This window comes from Hyperoodon ampullatus, assembly GCF_949752795.1.
Source record: "Hyperoodon ampullatus genome assembly, chromosome: 9".
NCBI lineage: Eukaryota > Metazoa > Chordata > Mammalia > Artiodactyla > Ziphiidae > Hyperoodon > Hyperoodon ampullatus.
The window spans coordinates 18,340,422-18,360,295 of record NC_136922.1 but is presented as its reverse complement, the minus strand read 5'-3'; the positions used below and the strand labels follow the sequence as shown (position 1 = coordinate 18,360,295).

General features: G+C 34.5%; 1 protein-coding gene across 2 annotated transcripts in view; it reads right to left on the bottom strand.

Moving 5' to 3' along the window:
* Positions 1-19,874, bottom strand: part of CDK13 (cyclin dependent kinase 13) — a gene marked incomplete at its 5' end in the record, with an annotated part of 108,644 nt that overhangs the window by 21,923 nt on the left and 66,847 nt on the right. For both annotated transcript variants that reach the window (XM_079711397.1, XM_079711398.1), the window contains 4 exons: positions 2,971-3,048; positions 3,142-3,243; positions 14,611-14,667; positions 16,034-16,223. In XM_079711397.1, coding sequence (XP_079567523.1) covers positions 2,971-3,048; positions 3,142-3,243; positions 14,611-14,667; positions 16,034-16,223 — 427 coding nt within the window. The remainder of the gene's footprint in view (positions 1-2,970; positions 3,049-3,141; positions 3,244-14,610; positions 14,668-16,033; positions 16,224-19,874) is intronic.

Here is a 19,874-nt window from a genome sequence, read left to right as displayed (position 1 = left end):
AAAAATCTACAAACAATGGATGCTGAAGAGGGTGTGGAGAAAAAGGAACCCTCTTGCACTGTTGGTGGGAATGTAAACTGATACAGCCACTATGGAGAACAGTATGGAGGTTCCTTAAAAAACTACAAATAGAACTACCATATGACCCAGCAATCCCACTACTGGGCATATACCCTGAGAAAACCATAATTCAAAAAGAGTCATGTACCACAATGTTCATCGAAGCTCTATTTACAATAGCCAGGACATGGAAGCAACCTAAGTGTCCACTGACAGATGAATGGATAAAGAAGATGTGGCACATATATACAATGGAATATTACTCAGCCATAAAAAGAAACGAAATTGAGTTATTTGTAGTGAGGTGGATGGACACAGAGTCTGTCATACAGAGTGAAATAAGTCAGAAAGAGTAAAACAAATACCATATGGTAACACATATATATGGAATCTAAAGAAATAAAATGGTTATGAAGAACCAAGGGTCAGGACAGGAACAAAGATGCAGATGTAGAGAATGGACTGGAGGGCACGGGGAGGGGGAAGGGTATGCTGGGATGAAGTGAGAGAGTGGCATGGACATATATACACTACCAAAATCGATAGCTAGTGGGAAGCAGCCGCATAGCACAGGGAGATCAGCTCGGTGCTTTGTGACCACCTAGAGGGGTGGGATAGGGAGGGTGGGAGGGAGACGCAAGAGGGAGGAGATATGGGGATATATGTATATGCACAGCGGATTCACTTTGTTATAAAGCAGAAACTAACACACCATTGTAAAGCAATTATACTCCAATAAAGATGTTTAAAAAAAAGGCTTCCTAGCCAAAAATGAGATATGCCTCTCCAACACTTTTCCAATCTTCTTTACAATTTTAGGTGAAACATTATAGTTTTCAATATTCCTGGAGTATATATGGTGGTGGTTTTGTTAAACATGCTCTCCACTCCCTATGTTTCTAACTGGTTATTACTGGTACATAGTCTTTAAAAGCTATTGCTTTAGAAATTTTTTATTCAAGGAATTTCAGGTGATTTCCTTGCACGCTGCATGTATGCAATGCTATCAGATACAAATTATGATAGTATACCTTTTATTGGGTTCACTTTTCTAACACTACTAGTTAACTAGTTAGTGCTTCTAAAACACTCTTAAAATGATACTGCTAGTCAATTTTTTCTCATTCTTGCCTTTACTTCTAGTATTTCACCACTAAATATTATTTAGTCCGTTTGTGATACATATTTTATTGTGTTAAAGAAATATGCCTCTACACTTAACTAGCAGTTTATAATTTCAGCAAATGCCTATTCAACACTATCAAGATAGACATATTATTTTATGTCTATTAAAATGATGAATTATAATAATGGAATTCCTAAAACTAAAACATTCTTGTATTCTTAAGATGACCCTACTTGACTCTGCAAGTTAATTTTTAATAAAACATTACATACTACTGGCTAATCACTCCTTTTAGAAATTTTGTATTAATATTCTGCAGAAATTTTTCATGCTGTCTTTGTTAATTCTTGGTGTTTGTGTCATACCAACTAAAAGTTCCAGGAAGTTTTATTTCCTACATAGTATAGAGAATTGGTTATAAGTTTAGATAGTAAGGTAAAACTATCTAGATTCAAATCTCAATTTTGCCACTTGCTAGTTGTATGACTCTGAGCAAATTCTTCACCTCTGTAAGGTTCAGTTTTCTTAACTATAAAAACAAGACACAACTTAACTGAAGTAATTCAGGTGAAATTCCTAAAACAATACTTGTATCATGTATAAACTAATAAATACTAACATCATTAATAGAAACCCTAGTATCCAATACAATTAGGAACAATAGTTGGCTAACTGAAAAAATGGGTTAGAGAAAATCATTACCAAAATAAAAAAAGAAAGAAAAAGAAAGATACACAGATACATGATTTAAACCTTTTATTTTAACTAAAAATGTATAAATGTGCATTTATTTCCCAACTTTCTGACACAGGGCCATGGCCTTCTCTTTCATCAGAGGACTCACTGAATGGGATTCTACATTAGCCAACTCTGTTAAGTCTTTGCAAAGCACTGCATCTGTCTATAGTTAATTAAACAACATATGTACAATAATAAAATGTTTGTATACAAAATGGGAAACTACCTCTTGGTTGTCATACTCTTCAACTGGTAGAATAAATACGTAGTCTTACTATAGAGTGGTAATCTACTAGCTGCAAGTATTCAGCTTGCTATGTTATCAAGCTAGTATTATTTACAGATGGAATGTAGAGCATCAATTAGTCCAATACCTCTGCTGAAGGGAAGGTTCACAGTACATGGGTATGTATGTGCCTTATACCAATATCTTCCCTGAAAATTCTCATCCATATTTTGAAACACTCATGCAAATCTTACAAGTTGCAAATTAATATTATTATATATGAAAACCAAAGCTCTTTTATAAAAAAGAAATTTATTTAAAATATTAGATAAAGAGAGAGATGATTAACACGTAAGTCCTATGACCTAGGTCCTATAATAGGCTCCAAATAATGAAGACCTATGCTAGTGAGTACATAGATGTATTTTGGTGTGTCTGCATACACATATACATATAAACACATGTGCATATACATATATAAAAGAGTATATCTTTAAAATATCCCCAAACATTAATTCTTCCATACTGCCACACTCCGAAAAAAACAGAATCTACCATTCATTCTCTCCCCCCTCATATTCACTCCTCCTTCCCAGTCTTATCTTTAGGGACTCAAACACATTAATCTAATCACAAAATATCTAGGGACTTTAAGATCCTTAATTTTACTTGAACAATTATCAGAGTGCCTGCATTCTAGTTTCTCCTCCATTCAGCAATCATCAGCCTTCAATAGAAACATGATGTTCTCCTAGAAACACAAGCGTGAAAAAATTTTAATTTCCTACAGATATTACAAATATTAAAATCACAAGCTTACCTTATTAATTCTAGTTGTGCAAGCTCCTGATTTGCTTGAAATATAGGTTTTTTAGTGAAGAGTTCACCAAGGATACATCTAATGGGAAAAATATCCACCATTACCAAATGGTATGATTTTACTTCACTACCAAGTTTCAAGTAAATTAACCAGTCAATAAGCCTATCTTACCCACAGCTCCATACATCAATAGCTGGTGTGTATCTTTCTTCTCCCAGCAGCAGTTCAGGCGGACGGTACCATAAAGTGATGACCTTGTTGGTATATGGACGACTAAAAAACACAGAAAGCACTCTTTAGAGCTAGTATGTGTTAGAATAAGAGAAAATCTTCTAAGAAATATTATTTTGCCTAATCAAAGCAATCCTACAATCCTAACTAAAACTACTTTCATCTGCCTACAGACATGCTATGGCATCTAATATATGATCATAAAATACATCTGAAAGCAATGTGATTACCTGAAAAATTCCCTTAATATATAAAAATTAAAAGTTGTTGGCTCATTTTAACTGTAATACGGTCAAAGAAAGATCTTTATATCAACTGTTGGCATTGATGATTTTGACCAAATCTGGCAAATCACTAATGTATGGCAAGATACAGTTCAAACTGTAACCACCACCTAACAAAAGTTTTCAACTGGGCATATCTTTCCTTGGCAATATTTCATTGATTTTAACCCACTTTGGTATGTGAATAGAAAGTACAGAAATGTAGACTGTAGTAGTTCAGGTCTACTCTGCCAGGAACCACTAATGATAGGGAAGATACTTTATCAGATGATTCCTTTGTCACCTTCTGACAATGAGGACATACATATATATACTACTACCACTTTGTCATAGAAGATATTATCTAGTAAGCTGTATAAGTGTTTTCACTCCTCCGAGAATGATCCTGTTGTAGCTGACTCACATGAGTAAAGACGGTCTAAGAAGTTAGAGGTAGTTCTTCGACTGTTCTGTGTGATCACGTATGTCTTTAGGTCAATTCTAAACTTCTCTTCCTTTCCAAATATCCTCCAAATCACAAGGATGCAAAGGCTATATCACAGGAAATTTCCCAGAATGGCTGTATTCCAAGCCCAGTTACCTGAGGTTGGCTTGGACTCGGACCAGTTTGGGGAAGGAAAAAAAGGAGCATATAATTTATGAAGCAATTCCCTCTTGCCAACTGTAGGTCTGAAGTTCCAGGCAGCCTAAGACCTGAGTAGCCTGCTCCCACACTGCCAAATTTCTCCAAATAATTTAAACACTTAGACTGTAAGCCATCAAGGACACCACAGCATTACCACAGATAGGACTATAGTAACAGTGTGCCAAAGTCAGGAAAAAAGGATACTTGACTTTGGTATAAATTGTGAAAAGAGAAGATAGTCTAAGAAGTATGTTTTGGATAGCCAACTAGGATTAGATTTTTCTAACATTATTAAATTACTTTTCTTAGCGATTTTTGCTTGTTTTCACTAGCATCACTTATCTTCACATAACGAGGAAATCTTTTAAACTCTAGCTATTCTAATTAAGCTGGATTTAATCATTTAAAAATATGTTCACCTCTTTATGTCTTAACACCTTTTAAATTTGAAATTCCTTCCCATTTTTCTCATTCAAGCTTATTTAAAACATGGTGAAAGACCCATCTCCATAAAGTCTAATCTTTTATTAACAACAGATTTATTTTTAAAGAAAGATTTGTTTTCATATTCTTAAATTTATACCATACTTACCACTGTAATGAACTATTTTGTTTTCTCTATGTTCCCAAAAAATCAAAAGACCTCAGAGACCATTCTTTATTATGAAAAAAATAGTACCCCCACACTAAGCCCAGAACAATGTTGGGCATAGGTCAGACCTTTTACTGTATATGGCCCTGCAACTTTAGGTGACATACATTAATTAGCTGGGTGGGGGAACAAAGTCTGGGAAAATTATGATAAGTAGTTTTCTAAAACATTTCAAAGGTCTATGAGTATGTGAAACCTATGGTCTTGCTACTAAGGTATAACTAGGTATCTACAGTCTCAAGAAAAATGTTTAAATTAATGTAAATCTGTCAGTAAATAGTTAATTTTTTATCTTTTTATGTTTAGAAATGTTTTTAAATATATTTTTAAAAAATAAAAGTCTGCTGTATTATGTGGAGAAATTACACAAATTAAGATTAGTAAATTTTATATTTAAATAAAAGATTATTTTATATGTGTGTTAAAAAGAAACAACAGATCCAAAATGGAGTTACTTGTGTAACTCCCACACCAGCAAACCAAGACTTACTACCTAACCTAACTGCAGATTCAGCCCCTCCCAGGACAGGCATCTTAACCAATCGGTCTGGAATTTCCTGGTCAGCACTATCGAGGTCACCTGCCACACACAGACCCCTCCCATCCCTTAAAGGAAAGTGACCTTGCCAATCTGCTTTCTGCTAGTATAACTTTCTTGTCCCTGCCCCTTCTGCCTTTAAAAACCTTCCATTTTGTATAGCTCCTCAGAGCTCCCTTCTACTTACTAGGTGGGATGTGGCCTGATTCAGGAAGTGTTTAATAAAACCAATTAGATCTTCAAATTTACTCAGTTGAATTTTGGTTTTTAACCATATTATATATCAAGTTCTAGGCAACATTTAGAACACAGTCATCTTTAGCAGTTAAAATTAGACTAGTTCACTTTTTCATTAACTTTCATCAAATTCAGAAGTGAAAATATTTAGTACATTTTCAAAAATGATTAAACATAGAACTAAATGAACTATACTTCTAAGTGTACAGCAAAAGTACTTAATATATACCAATTAACAGCTTTTCCAAATATATCCAAATGCTCAGTTTCTGTCAGAAGAAAAATAAGAACTACGTAAAGACTGGAAACATTCAACAGTAAAATTTGACATAGAAAGCTCAATTTTAAAACACTAATATAATATCTAACTTGTGGAAATTCTTTCATTTATGAAGTAAATAAATACTCAAACTGATATATATTTTTTGTAAAACAAAGTACCATCCCAACATTTCTCTTTACAATCAATGAAGTATCAACAGAATAGAGATCAAAGATTATCTGCTCAGTAATAGATTCCAACACTTTGCCCTTCAGCGGAGGTGTGACATGATAATGGTCTTCCCTACCCTACACACCACAAGGAGCACTGCCTTAAAGGTATATCCCCAGGCTGGCAGGCAGCTCAGCCTCCTGTCTGGTCTGAATAGGTAAAAGGCAAACAGATGATCAGAGCAAGATTTTAGGCCCTTGAAGTATTTGGAGATCCTGGATAATCCAAATTAAAATTCACAAACCACAGTTGGTAACTCTGTTAAAGACCATTCTAAGAAATGAAAAAAACACCATATAATAGGAAATACCTAAATTAGCTTTAAAATGCTTCACTTTTCCAACAATACATAAAGTCTACACTTATTTTAGAGCATAACTTATATTTTTGAGAAAAACATGGAAAGAGTTCAGCTAACTAAATTCATCGTATGCCCAAATGCCATGTCTCCTTCAGAATCCACTACGTAAACACCTACCAAAACTACAAAAGAAATTTGGGACCTATTTTTAACACCAACCCAACTTCTAAGGTCAAAAACCCAGGAGTCATCCTTGTTTCCTTTCTCCTTCAAATCTCACATCTAATCTATCAACAACTTCTGTCAACTCTACATCCAAATAGGTCCTAAATGCAACCATTTCCCACGATTTCAAGGAAATCTGAGCCACTACCAACTTTTAGTCGGAGCCACTATTATCTTTTTTCTGGTGCTACTGCAACAGTCTCTTAATTAGTTTCCTGGCCTCGATCTCTAGCTTTCCTCCCCCACTTTTAAGTGTTTTAAGCATAAAACCAAGTCATATCAGTTAGTTGCTTAAACTGTCCAATGATCTCCCACTGCAACTAAATAAAATTTATACTTTACCTCAGGTGATAAGACTATACCCTGGAGTATCTCACTTCCTAGTTTTACACTGGGCAACATCTTGGCCCCCTTAAACTTTCCAAGTCTGTTTCCAGGCCTTGCAGTTGCTGAGTTCCTTCTACTTGGAATGTTATCTGCCTAGGTCTTCATTAAGTTATCCTCTCCTCATCACTCAGGTCTTAGCTCAATTTTACTTCTCAAAGAATTCTATCCTAACTGCCTTAGCCAAAATTAGCCAAGCAGCCACCCCCAAGCTCATAGTGTCCTTACAGAAACTATTTTATTTGCTTTGTAGCACTTGGTACTTTAAATTCTTTCCACTATCCAACAGGTTCGTTGTCTACCTTCTTTCATGACTATGTAATGAGACCAGGGATTGATCTGTCTTTCATATCTCTACTACGCAGCCAATAGGTATTACCTAGGTCAGTGTCTGGCATACAGTAAGTACTTATCAATATTTTTTAATCAACTGATTTATGCCATAACTACATAACAATAAACACAGTCTTTTCCCTCATGCCCTTTCCCCATTCCCTTCTAATTTTACCCTACTTTCCTCCTTTTGATTTTTTCTCAGAAAAATGACTTAAATTTCTGTACCATAACATTGCTACAGAAAAACATAAGTAATTTTTTTCCAATTGATGTTACCTTAGGATCACTTGCGTATTCTTATTACACATGCAAATTTAGAGGTCTTATAAGTACCTGTATTTTAACATATCCAAAAGGAAACTTATATCTTCTGCCGTAAACCTGCTTCCCGTTTCCTGTCTCAGCAAACAGCATCACAGTTTATGGCAGAGATTGCTAAGCTGTCTTCTAAAATCTGTTCTTCCTTTCTTCAATGGGAGCTGCCCACCTACACTACATTTCCCACCCTCACTGCAGTTAGGTGTGGCCACATGACCAAGTTCTCGCCAATGGAACGTGAACACAGGTGCCATTTCTTGGCCTGGCTCATAACACCCCTCCCTCCTCTTTTCTAGCTTCTAGCTGACAGACATGGTGATAGACTTGGAAAGCATGTGAAGAAAGGCAGCAAATCTTCCAATCTGGATCCTTAAATGACTGTATGAAGCAGAGTCACCATTTGATCAAACAATATGGTGAAATATTATCAATTGTGCAGCAAGGTAAAGTAACAACTGCTCCAGATTACTGAGTGAGAAATATAAATTTCTTATTCTTTAAGCCACTGAATTTTGAGGTTCTCTTTGTTTTAAGTTTAGCTTCTCCTAATTAATAAACCATTTATACAATTCCTTAAGCAGAAATCTTACTGTAGGGGTAAAGGCAGGATGTATCTACCAACACAATAGTCAACCATCAAGTTCTAACTATTCTATATCTTATGATATAATTCATCTCCATCTTTCCAACACCTATGCCTAGTTAAAGCCATAATTATCCTACCTAGGTTTTGTTTGTTTTTTTTTAATAATCACTACTTTTTTTTTTGATGTGGACCATATTTAAATTCTTTATTGAATTTGTTACAAAATTGCTTCTCTTTTATGTTTTGGTTTTTTGGCCACGAGGCATGTGGGATCTTAGCTCCCCGACCAAGGATCAAACCCGCACCCCCTGCAATAGAAGGCGAAGTCTTAACCGCTGGACAGCCAGGGAAGTAAGTCCCCCATATCCTACCTAGGTTTATTGCAACCCCTTTCTAACTGATTACCCTTGCTTGCAGACTTACAAGGTCAATCTACTTTCCAAAGTGCAAAGTGATAGTATAAAATGAAATGCCAATGTTTACACCTTCAATACACACTGCTGCCTCTGGGAGAATATCCACACAAGACCTACAAAATTATTACTTGGCTCTTGCTCTGCCCACACTGAACTATCAGTTCCCTGAGAAGGCTGAGCAAATGCTCACTTTCTAGAGCTAGGAGATAGAGCCAGGGAGAGAACAGAGCTGGCAAAAAAACTTTCAAGAAGATAGTGGTGCTGTAATTATGTTTTAAATAAACATTTTTTTTTTTTGCGGTACGCGGGCCTCTCACTGTTGTGGCCTCTCCCATTGCAGAGCACAGGCTCCGGACGCGCAGGCTCAGCGGCCATGGCTCACAGGCCCAGCCGCTCTGTGGCATGTGGGATCTTCCCGGACCGGGACACGAACCTGTGTCCCCTGCATCGGCAGGCGGACTCTCAACCACTGCGCCACCAGGGAAGCCCTAAATAAGCTTTTTAATGTACTTTTCAAAGTTAACACTGACAAAAGACAATGAAAATGATGGTTTTATTAAACTCAAGGAAAAATTCATGATAATTTACTCAAAATTTTTACAAAATAGGTGCCATACCTAACTTTTTACCTTAGTGCTTAATGAGGAAAAAGCAAACACTGAGAAAGTATGCAGACAGAAGGACTTTAATCATAAAAGAAAATTCCAAGGTGGGTGGAGTTAGCAGAGAATAAAGCCAATCCCAAATCACCCAATTCAATATTCGTTTATAGTATTATGAAGAAAATATTCCACGGTATGATTAGGTTGTTGTGCTTACCAATGTAAAGAGAGAAGTATAAGACACTGAAACTGTTCTGAAACTAGGACATTTAAATCCCAAGAAAACTAAAGTACTGATGTAATAATGAAAATAGTTCATCCAAAGTTAGACAGATAAATAAAATCCAGAATCCTCAAAATTGAACATTTAGGACTTGGGCTACTAGGTTTGGCTACCCACTGTCAACATCCTAAAGACAGTCTTGTTTACATCACAAAGAGAAGACACAAACTGATGTGACATCACACATGCGATTTTTTTTTTCTTTCATGGACTAAAAAAAAATTACATTATTGAGATATCTACCCAGTCTTTTCACAAAAAACAAATTCATCCCTACTGAAAAAGAAACAGGATGGAAAAACATATAGTGAGGTTCTTAGGTGTTACAGAATAAATTAATACTTTAAAAAGAAAACCCTAAGAATAGAAAAATAACCACTCCAATTTATTCCCACAATTAAAGTTAAATCCCAAGCAATAATTCCATAACCTAGCAAAACACACACACATAAAATCCCTCTGACATTAAATTAGAAAAAGAAAACAGTAACTCCAACAAGCTGTTCCTCTTGGACGGCTAGAAACTACCTTTGTAAAAATCCAGAAATAATGGTCTCGACATTAAATATTCTGAATTTCAACTTCTACTGAATATCTTCGTCTGTAAATAAGTCTCATTAAGTTTTTGAAAAGAAAGCAGACACTATTTCTTTGTCTACTAGGGAAGTGGCACCACCACCAGCAATACTTCTTTTATTTTTCAAACCTTCTACTTTAATGTGGTTAACAAGATATTAAAGTGTAAAGTCATCATAAAACTTTCATGAAATCTCAGGTAATGTTAAATATTTGATGCTATCAAAATATTTCGCATTTATAGACTTTATTAGATACATGAGGAGCTTTAAGGGAGATTCAGAAATGGAAATATCATACAACTTTCTAGAAGACTAAATGAGCATACTTTATTTGGCAAAAATAAAATATAATATTTTAAGGGCCAACAATTAATATTAATATAATTAATATAACATTTGAAGGATCAGACTTAATCGAGCAGTTACTATGAATGTGTTTTATGCTTTAAGGCATATAAAACACAAAAGTTTAAAATAATGATCCCTGTCTTTAAAATAACTACAATCCTAGCTGTAGTTAAAAGACAAGAACAAAAGTAAAAAGACCAGCACCAAGGAGGCAATTTTAATTCTGAATATAATTTCATCTAGTCCCTGGACAAGCAGCAAGAGGTAATTCTTCCATTCACACCCTACATAGGTTTGGGAAAATTTAGTTTTGGTTTTAATGGCAATTTTATGAAAAGCCACTAGATGGCGATATTGCCTTCAAAAATGTTTAAAAAGCTATTTTGTTCACTGTAACTTTCAAAACCACGAAAGAAATGCTTTCCAATACACTATAAATATCTTAGAGATTTGAAATCCTTCATCTTAAAGTTGAGAATAATGACATACAGAGATATTAAGTGACTTGTCCAATATTTCACAACTGGTAAAATAGAAATGCCGGGACTAGAGCCAAAGTTTCCTAATTTAGGCCTTAGGATTTTGAGTTCCTTCCATTAAAAAAGTAAATGTGTTAAGTTAGTTTCTTCTCTAGAAAGTGAAATTAATTTCAACTTACATGTAAAGTGCATATTTTTTCATATGAGACGGTCACATAAAGAGAAAAAGATACTCTGTTACTTGGAAAAGCATTGTAGCTAAGACTTGGTAAAATAAAAACTCAGAAGAGGATTTATCATTGTGGCTAAAAGTCTTGGGGAAAGATGGACTTAAAACAGCTACTAAAAAACTGAACAGATATGAAGAAATGAGGCAAAAACCTCTGTTCTCAAGTTCTATATTTCCCAAGGCCAAATAGAGCAAAGCATGAATACTGATGTTCAAAACAAGAAAATGATTCTTCACGTTTAAAGGAATCATTTTCCCCCCTAATGTTAGCCCAGTGGTTCTCCTTTCCTCTATTGTAGCACACATGACAGAGGAGATCCACACTGGTCACCCACAACCCCATGCTCAATTCCTACATACTAGCTGTAGTTCCATCAAGTTTTCCTCATATTCAAAAAAGATATACCGGGACTTCCCTGGTGGTGCAGTGGTGAAGAATCCACCTGCCAATGCAGGGGACACGGGTTCGATCCCTGTCGTGGGAAGATCCCACATGCCGTGGAGCAACTAAGCCCGTGCACCACAGCTACTGAGTCTGCGCTCTAGGGCCCGTGAGTCACAACTACTGAGCCCATGTGCCACAACTACTGAAGCCCGTGCACCTAGAGCCTGTGCTCCGCAACAAGAGAAGCCACCGCAATGAGAAGGCTGCGTACCGCAATCAAGAGCAGCCCCCGCTCACTGCAACTAGAGAAAGCCCGGGCGCAGCAACAAAGACCCAACGTAGCCAAAAATAAAAATTAATTATTAAAAAAAAAGATATACCAAATCAAATAAGTGAGAGAGATGTAATTGATGCTATTACAGTGATAAGCTGAAATCTGCTCTATTTTGAAAAAAACAAGAAACCCTACAATAATTTCTTGAACACTTCATTCTACCTGTAATAGCTAATTACTTAGAAAATACTTCAAAAAATATTTGGGGGCTTCCCTGGTGGCGCAGTGGTTGAGAGTCCGCCTGCCGATGCAGGGGACACAGGTTCGTGCCCCGGTCTGGGAAGATCCCACATGCCGCGGAGCGGCTGGGCCCGTGAGCCATGGCCGCTGAGCCTGCGCGTCCGGAGCCTGTGCTCCGCAACGGGAGAGGCCACAACAGTGAGAGGCCTGCGTATCGCAAAAAAAAAAATATTTGGATGGGGGTATTATGGTTTCTTTCTGCTTATAATAACAAAGAAATATGGATGGAAATCATTTGCTGTATGTTTATTTCAAGAAATATCTAGAAAACTTAGGATAATACAGTGAATCTGCTAAAGGCAGTGAATTTCAGTATGTTATTAAAATTTACTAGAACAGTATGTGTATTTTAAAGTCATTCCATTAAATTAAGCCTACTTTTCTAACTGATTTTAAAGAAACTAGAATTATTCGAATCTGAAAAAGAGTAGTTTTAAAGACGTACATAACCCTGAAGGAAAGGATATTTGCTTATAAAACAAAATGATATACCAAGTTTTTAACTTACAAATTTGATTAAGCAGAAAATTTCAGTATACATTACCTGAAGATGCAAAGTTATGGGATTTTAAATTTCCTACTTCCTTAAGTTCAAAATTCTTATATCAATTCAGCAAGGCAATGGGGACCAAGGTTCAGTGAACACGCCACACCCCTGACACTCCACTGAAACCCAACATTCCATTTTAAAAGAGAAAAAAAAAATCAATGGGAAAATGGATTTTGACATATAAAATTTGGCTCTACAGTCAGTTCTTCTGGAACATATCTATTCCAATGTGAACAAATATCTGCATAAAAAGAATCTATGAGATGGAAAATGGTAATTTAGCTGTTCTCCATCTCCACTGAAACCTAACACGAAAACAAGAAGAAAGGGATTTATAGTCAAAGTATGATAGACATATACTTCTATTAAGAAAGGATAACCAAACTACAGTGAAATCTCAGTTAACCAGCTAAGCAGGTAGAATCCTTAATTAAGAAGAACTGCCCCCTAAAGAACAGTCATTGAAATTTAGTCATTCAAAAAGTATACTTCAAGTGAAGTTTTGGGTTAAGTATACTTAAGGACCAATTTATTTTTTTCCTTGAAATTCTATCAAAAGGCACTATTATACACAATGGAAAGAATAAATAATTGGGAGTTGGAAACTTTGAGCTATACACTCTTGATGATACTAACAAATATTTTTGGATCTTTCAAGTCACTCAACCCTTTCTAGGTCTCTGTTTTCTCAAACGCAAAATGAGGGTTAGAGCTGTTAAGCTCTAGAACAACTTCAAACAAACAAACAAGCAAAAACATACAACCTTTTCTTAAAATAAAATATTAATTAGAAGTGTAGTAAGTTAAATAAAGGCCGAAAAGCTCTGGCTAAAGTAGGTATAGGGGACTGGAGCCCTGTCCATAACAAGCTGTCCATACCACAGTCTGAGTTTAACAGAACTCTAATGTATCCAAAACATACCATTTAAAAACCTCTAAACACTAAAAATAATTTTCAGAATTATGTCACAGGCACTGCAAGATTAAAAAACAAACAAATTTTTCACTCTTAAAAAAAAATTCAAAAAGGGGATTTTTTTTCAACTAACCAGAAACTGGCAAAGATTCAGTGAACATAAATAACTATTGCTAACAATTCCAATTAACTGATATTTTATTATATCCAATTATGACTATACTAAATAAATTATAGAACTGTCATAAGGAATTTATACATATATGTATATATATTATATATAAAGAAATAATGCTGTCTGACAAGAAAGGAATGGGCTAATAAACTGGAGATATTAAACCCAGTTAATTTCATAGTTTATATAAAATTCCCTACTTCACAAAAATACTTTATTTTGAAATTCCGTATTATTCTTCTAAGAATAATCCTAATAAGACAAATCAATTTCACTACCATCAGGCACAAAATGAGCCAAGAGGGATACGAATCCCTAACTTTAGCCACAGAAGTTCCACATAAAGAAGTTATACACTGAACTTCCTCACAATAGTTTGTTTAAATAAAAGGTTCTAGGGAGTTTAAAACAAACACACATCTATACATAGATATAACTATAGTTAAAAAAAAGTTTTAAGTAAGTCCAAAATAATAATTAAAACAAAATATACAAGTTTAAACATGTAACATAAAAAGCATTTACTAAGGTTTTTCATTAAACACAAAAATTACAAACATCTTAATGTCTGGACATGCATTAGAAATTTAAGCATGAATTTTATTTAAAAATTCCTAAGTTCATTTAAGAAACATTTAAAATGGCACATTTTAAAAGAAATTATATTTACCTCTAAGTATGAAAAAATCTATTATTTTTACATTGATTTAATGTATAAAATTTTGTAATTAAAATAGTCAACCCAACATGGTATAAAACTTCATTATTTTATGTATTTAACCATGAAAAGAAAATTTCCCTTTTGTTAAAAAATAAACTATCAATATGGTATTCTTAATATAGCTTCTAAAACTGGTCACTAATGTCTATAATATTCATTTGAAAATATTCTTACCTTTCTTCTGAGCTATACAACCGAGCAAGTCCAAAATCTGCAAGTTTTATCTGCCCTCTGGTGGAAGGAAGATAAAATGAACAAAAAATATTAGTCTACTCTGAATTGATCTTACATATTCATGTTCTATTCCTAGAACTAACCAAAAATTCACTGATATAACTGAAACTTCGATTATACTGCAGTACCCAAGGTTCTACAGGAAAAGGCAAATAGATAAACTCACAACAATATAAGGCAAAAATTAGTACTTTTCTTTGGATAATTTCAGCTACTATTACACTATACTGTTGTTATATTATTATGATATATATATACTATATTATTATATATAGTAATAATAGTACTAATATAACAGTTTCTCAGTACTATTCAGTTCCTATTTAGAAAAGTACACTTCAATGAAAATAAAACAAAATGAGGTAATTCATACTACTTTAGTAATAAGACGAATTATTTGTTCAATTCCACACAATAATGCGCAAGAAATTAATCACATCATTTTAAATTTATGTTTAACTTTCCAGTTCTTAGAGTGACATGGTGCTCTATAGAACACCTTCTACTAACTAAAATCAGGACCAGGCATGCCTCACTTAAACCAACAAATAGTACCAATTACAAGAGAATTATCAGAGTTCAGGTTATGCTGTCAGTGAAATATTTAACATAAGCTTAGAATATGTATGTATGTATGTACGTGCATATACACTTCAAAAAAAGTTCACTTTAAAACTGTGATGACTGTTTTTTAAAAAAAATTCCAAATTAAAAAAGATGCTAAAACCTATTCTTAACCTAAAACTGAAATCACATCATTAATTATTAGAAGAACCATTCACATTATTTGGAAGACTATCAAATGAGAGGGTCAACTAAGTATTTTGGTTGGGGGGATGCCTATAATCTTTATTACTTCCCTCCCTCCCTGCCCCGCCATGGAGGTATGACAGCTGTTACTGAGTAACAACAACAAAAGAAAAGGAGTGGTTAAGTAGTTTGCCCAAGGTCACTTAAACTAATATATGGTTTATGTATACTAGTATATTGATTCAAGCTATTATGTGGATTCAAACTCAGGTCTTTATGACTCGAAAATCCCTATTTATATAAGGTCAAAGGGACTGTAAAGTTCTTTAGAGGTTTGATCCAATTAATCCTATTAAATTGCTTGGACTGAGGGGATGGATGGAACTTCAACAAGTCAACTAAGTATTATTTTACATACATTACAAACTATTATTGGAAGTTAATTAACTAAAGTATGTTTAACACAACTTCAGACGTAGCCCAAGCTGTAATATTGATTTTGTTAAAATAGTCTGAGCAATAAAAACCTAAATTTTAAATCTTTTTAACAGAATCAAGGTATACATTATAAAAGACTAATTTTAAATATATATATATCAAACTCACATCATACCTATTATTTAGAAGAATATTTGAACACTTAATATCTCGATGCAAAAAGTTCTTCTTATGACAATAATCCAGACCTTCCATGAGCTGTCTCATAAATGACTTTATGTGATTTTCATTAAAATGAACCAAGCCTGATTCCAGTAGTCCCATCAGATCATGGTCCATATATTCAAACACCAGATAAAATGCACCTAAGGACAACAATTAATACATTAAAGATTTTGTTCTTACAACTTTTCTATAGGTTCAGAGTTCTTAAAAAATAAAATGCTGGGGAGAAAATTAATCCTTGAAAAGAACTGCTACTTCTGTCATTTAATAATGTTCATCCCCTTCTCTCTGAATTTAATATCAATACCATCCCAAGGAACTATCTAGCCCGTTTTCTTCTCCCAAAGAAAACTGCTATGATATAAAATCAACACTGCTAATTTCCACACTGCATAGTTTCTGGGTATGATTGATGTAAAATAAATTCTTAGCTGTTTTACATATTGAACAAATTGTCTCTCAGCAGAAGCTGAATAAAATCAGTATAGTTCATCAAAGAAAATTTAAAGATGTTATAAGAATTACTTTTAATAAAAAAAAGAGTCTGGGCCCAGTCGGGCTTTAGATGACTTCTATTAAGTTTTCAATAAACATATAATTTAATTCTTTTATACAGCTCCAGAGCATTTGAAAGCATACAAATTACAACTTTATTTTTTTAATACCAGCTTATTAATCCTGCTACTAAAACCTAAAACAGCACATGGCACATACACAACATACATACAATAGATTCAAAATTCCTAAATGAAACTTGCACAAATTGAATATCTACAAATATCTCAATCAGGCAGTTTAATTTATTAATTCAAGAATGGAAAAGCTAATAAAATTCAATATATCTATCTTTCAAAGTAAAACAGTTATCAATATGCCAAAAAAAGGCATCTGAAGAAAGTTAATGATCAGTTCGTGATTAAAAACAGAGCAAAGGGAATTCCCTGGCAGTCCAGTGGTTAGGACACAGTGCTTTCACGGCGGGGCCCAGGTTTGATCCCTGGTCCAGGGGATCCTGCAAGCTGTGTGGCACGGCCAAAAAAAAAAAAAAAAAAACAGAACAGAGCAAAGATTTCACAGAAAACTTGCAATAGAAAGATTCTTTCCTAAAAGTTTATAATGGTACCTCTCTGAAACCAACAACTATTGTCATATTTAATAGTAAAATGCCAGATGCTGTACACAAGACAAGAATGTTCATTATTACTAACTATTCTAGAAGTTAGTAAGTAAAATTAAAAACAAAGTATAAATACTGAAAGTGACAAAAACATGATTATTGGTAGATGAGATGATGATTCTAAAAGGTCCAAAAGAAAAAAAAAAGTAGCTGCATTAGAAAAAAATCATACACAAAAAATAAGACTTTATATAAGCCAGCAACAATTAGAAATTAAAATTAGAAACAATTAGAAAGTCAAATTTAAATGACTCTGCAATAGAAAAAGAAATACTACAAACAACTAGGAATAAACTTTAACAATTATACAAATTTACTAAGGATTCACCAAATTGTAAAATTCTGTATTTTAATGCAGTTTCAGTAAAAGGACCAATGATTTGTTACTTCTTTTGCTGAAAGAACACTTAACTTGAAAAACTAATTCTAAAGTTCACCTTGAAGAAAAAAAACCAGAGTATCAACCAAAACGTTTCTGAAAATAAACATTTGCCCTACCAGAAATTAATATGACCTACTGTACTATTGGGACAGACAGAAAAATGCATATAATATATACCAGAAAAAAAATCCCAAATACTTATCTACTAACTATGGAAACAGCCATTTTAAATCAGTGAAGGAAAAAAAGAGGCAGAATAGTACTAGGACAAATGTGTAACCCCAAAGGCAGATTGGGAATTATACCAAAAACAAACCTATTAAAAAACTGACAAATTTCACTAAATAAAAATTTAGAAACACATATGTAAGAAATAAATATGAAATAGAAGTAAAAGGCAAATAAATGACAAGCTGAAGAAACCTATTTGCAACATAACAGATTAATTTTCTTAATATAAAACAAAGTCTTGGGGCTTCCCTGGTGGCACAGTGGTTGAGAGTCCGCCTGCCAATGCAGGGGACACAGGTTCGAGCCCCGGTCCGGGAGGATCCCACATGCCGCGGAGCGGCTGGGCCCGTGGGCCATGGCCGCTGAGCCTGCGCGTCCAGAGCCTGTGCTCCACAGCAGGAGAGGCCACAACAGTGAGAGGCCCGCGTACCGCAAAAAAAAAAAAAAAAAATGAACAGAGCTTTAAAAAATGAGACTAACCGATTATTTTAAATTAAAATATAATGTCTTGCATTCTGTTTCTATTAGACAGTACTGAATTAGAGTAAGAACTGAAACAGAAGAGCTGAAACTATCTCTGCATGCAGATGACCTGAATGTCTGTTCTCTGAAAGGACATATACGTCCAATTTAAAAAACTGTTAAAAACAGTGACACAATTTAGAAAAACAGCAGAAATAAAACATACAGTAGTCATTGGGCTTCCCTGGTGGCGCAGTGGTTAAGAAACCACCTGCCAATGCGAAGGACACGGGTTCGAGCCCTGGTCCGGGAAGATCCCACATGCCATGGAGCAACTAAGTCCGTGTGCCACAACTACTAAGCCTGCGCTCTAGAACCCGTGAGCCACAACTACTGAAGCCCCCATGCCTAGAGCCTGTGCTCCGCAACAAGAGAAGCCACTGCAATGAGAATCCTGTGCACCTCTACGAAGAGTAGCACCTGCTCTCCGCAACTAGAGAAAAGCCCGCACACAGCAATGAAGACCCAACGCAGCCAAAAATAAAATAAATAATAAAATAAATTTTAAAAAAAGATCTAAAAAAATAAAACATTAAGAAATGTGCAAAATACTTCAGAGATAAATTACAAAACACTTTTAAAAGGCAAAGAACTATAAATGAAAAAAATGGATACATTCTTAGGAAGGCTCAACATGATAAAGATTTTCCCTAAGTAATTTATAAATTAAACAAAGCTCTATTTTTAAAAATACCTTGTTTTCTTCCTACAATTAGATAAGCTGACGTTATATCCACATAGGAAAATAACTAAGTAAGAATAGCAATGAAAATATCTGAAAGAGAAAGGCGGGGTGGGCACTAGGCTCTAGCAGCCCAGACAGTTTACGACAGAATAGTGAATTCCTATAATTAAAAAGTGTGATACTGCGAATGGAACATGGAATAAAACAGAAATCCAGAATTATACCCAGGTATATATGGAACTTCAGTAAATGATAAAGATGGCATCATATTAATTCAGTGGGAGAAAAGATCAACTTAGTATAAATCAGCAATATTGGGACAACGTGAATAGCCAGATAAAAATAGTTAAAACTGGTCTGTTCCTCACAACATATATACCAGCATAAAAAGCAAATGAACCAGTTCTAAATATAAAAAATAAAACCATGAAAGTATTTTTTTAAACATGAATTCCTTAATAAACTCAGAGTGGGGCAAACTTTCCTAACTAGGAATCAAACCAAGATGCAACAGGGGAAAAGGGGGAAAAGACTGATAATGTGACTATGTAAAAACAAAAATCTACTGAGTGGATGAAAACACTGTAAGCAAATTTAGAAAAATATAGCAAACTGGCAAAAAATCATTGGCAACTTATTCCAGATAAATTACTTATACCCACTAAAAAAGCCTCTCTAAATTGAAAAGAAAAAGATTAATAACCGCACAGAAAAGTGGGCAAAAGACAGAGATAACCCAGACCACACCACACACACACACACACACACACACACACACACACACACACACACAC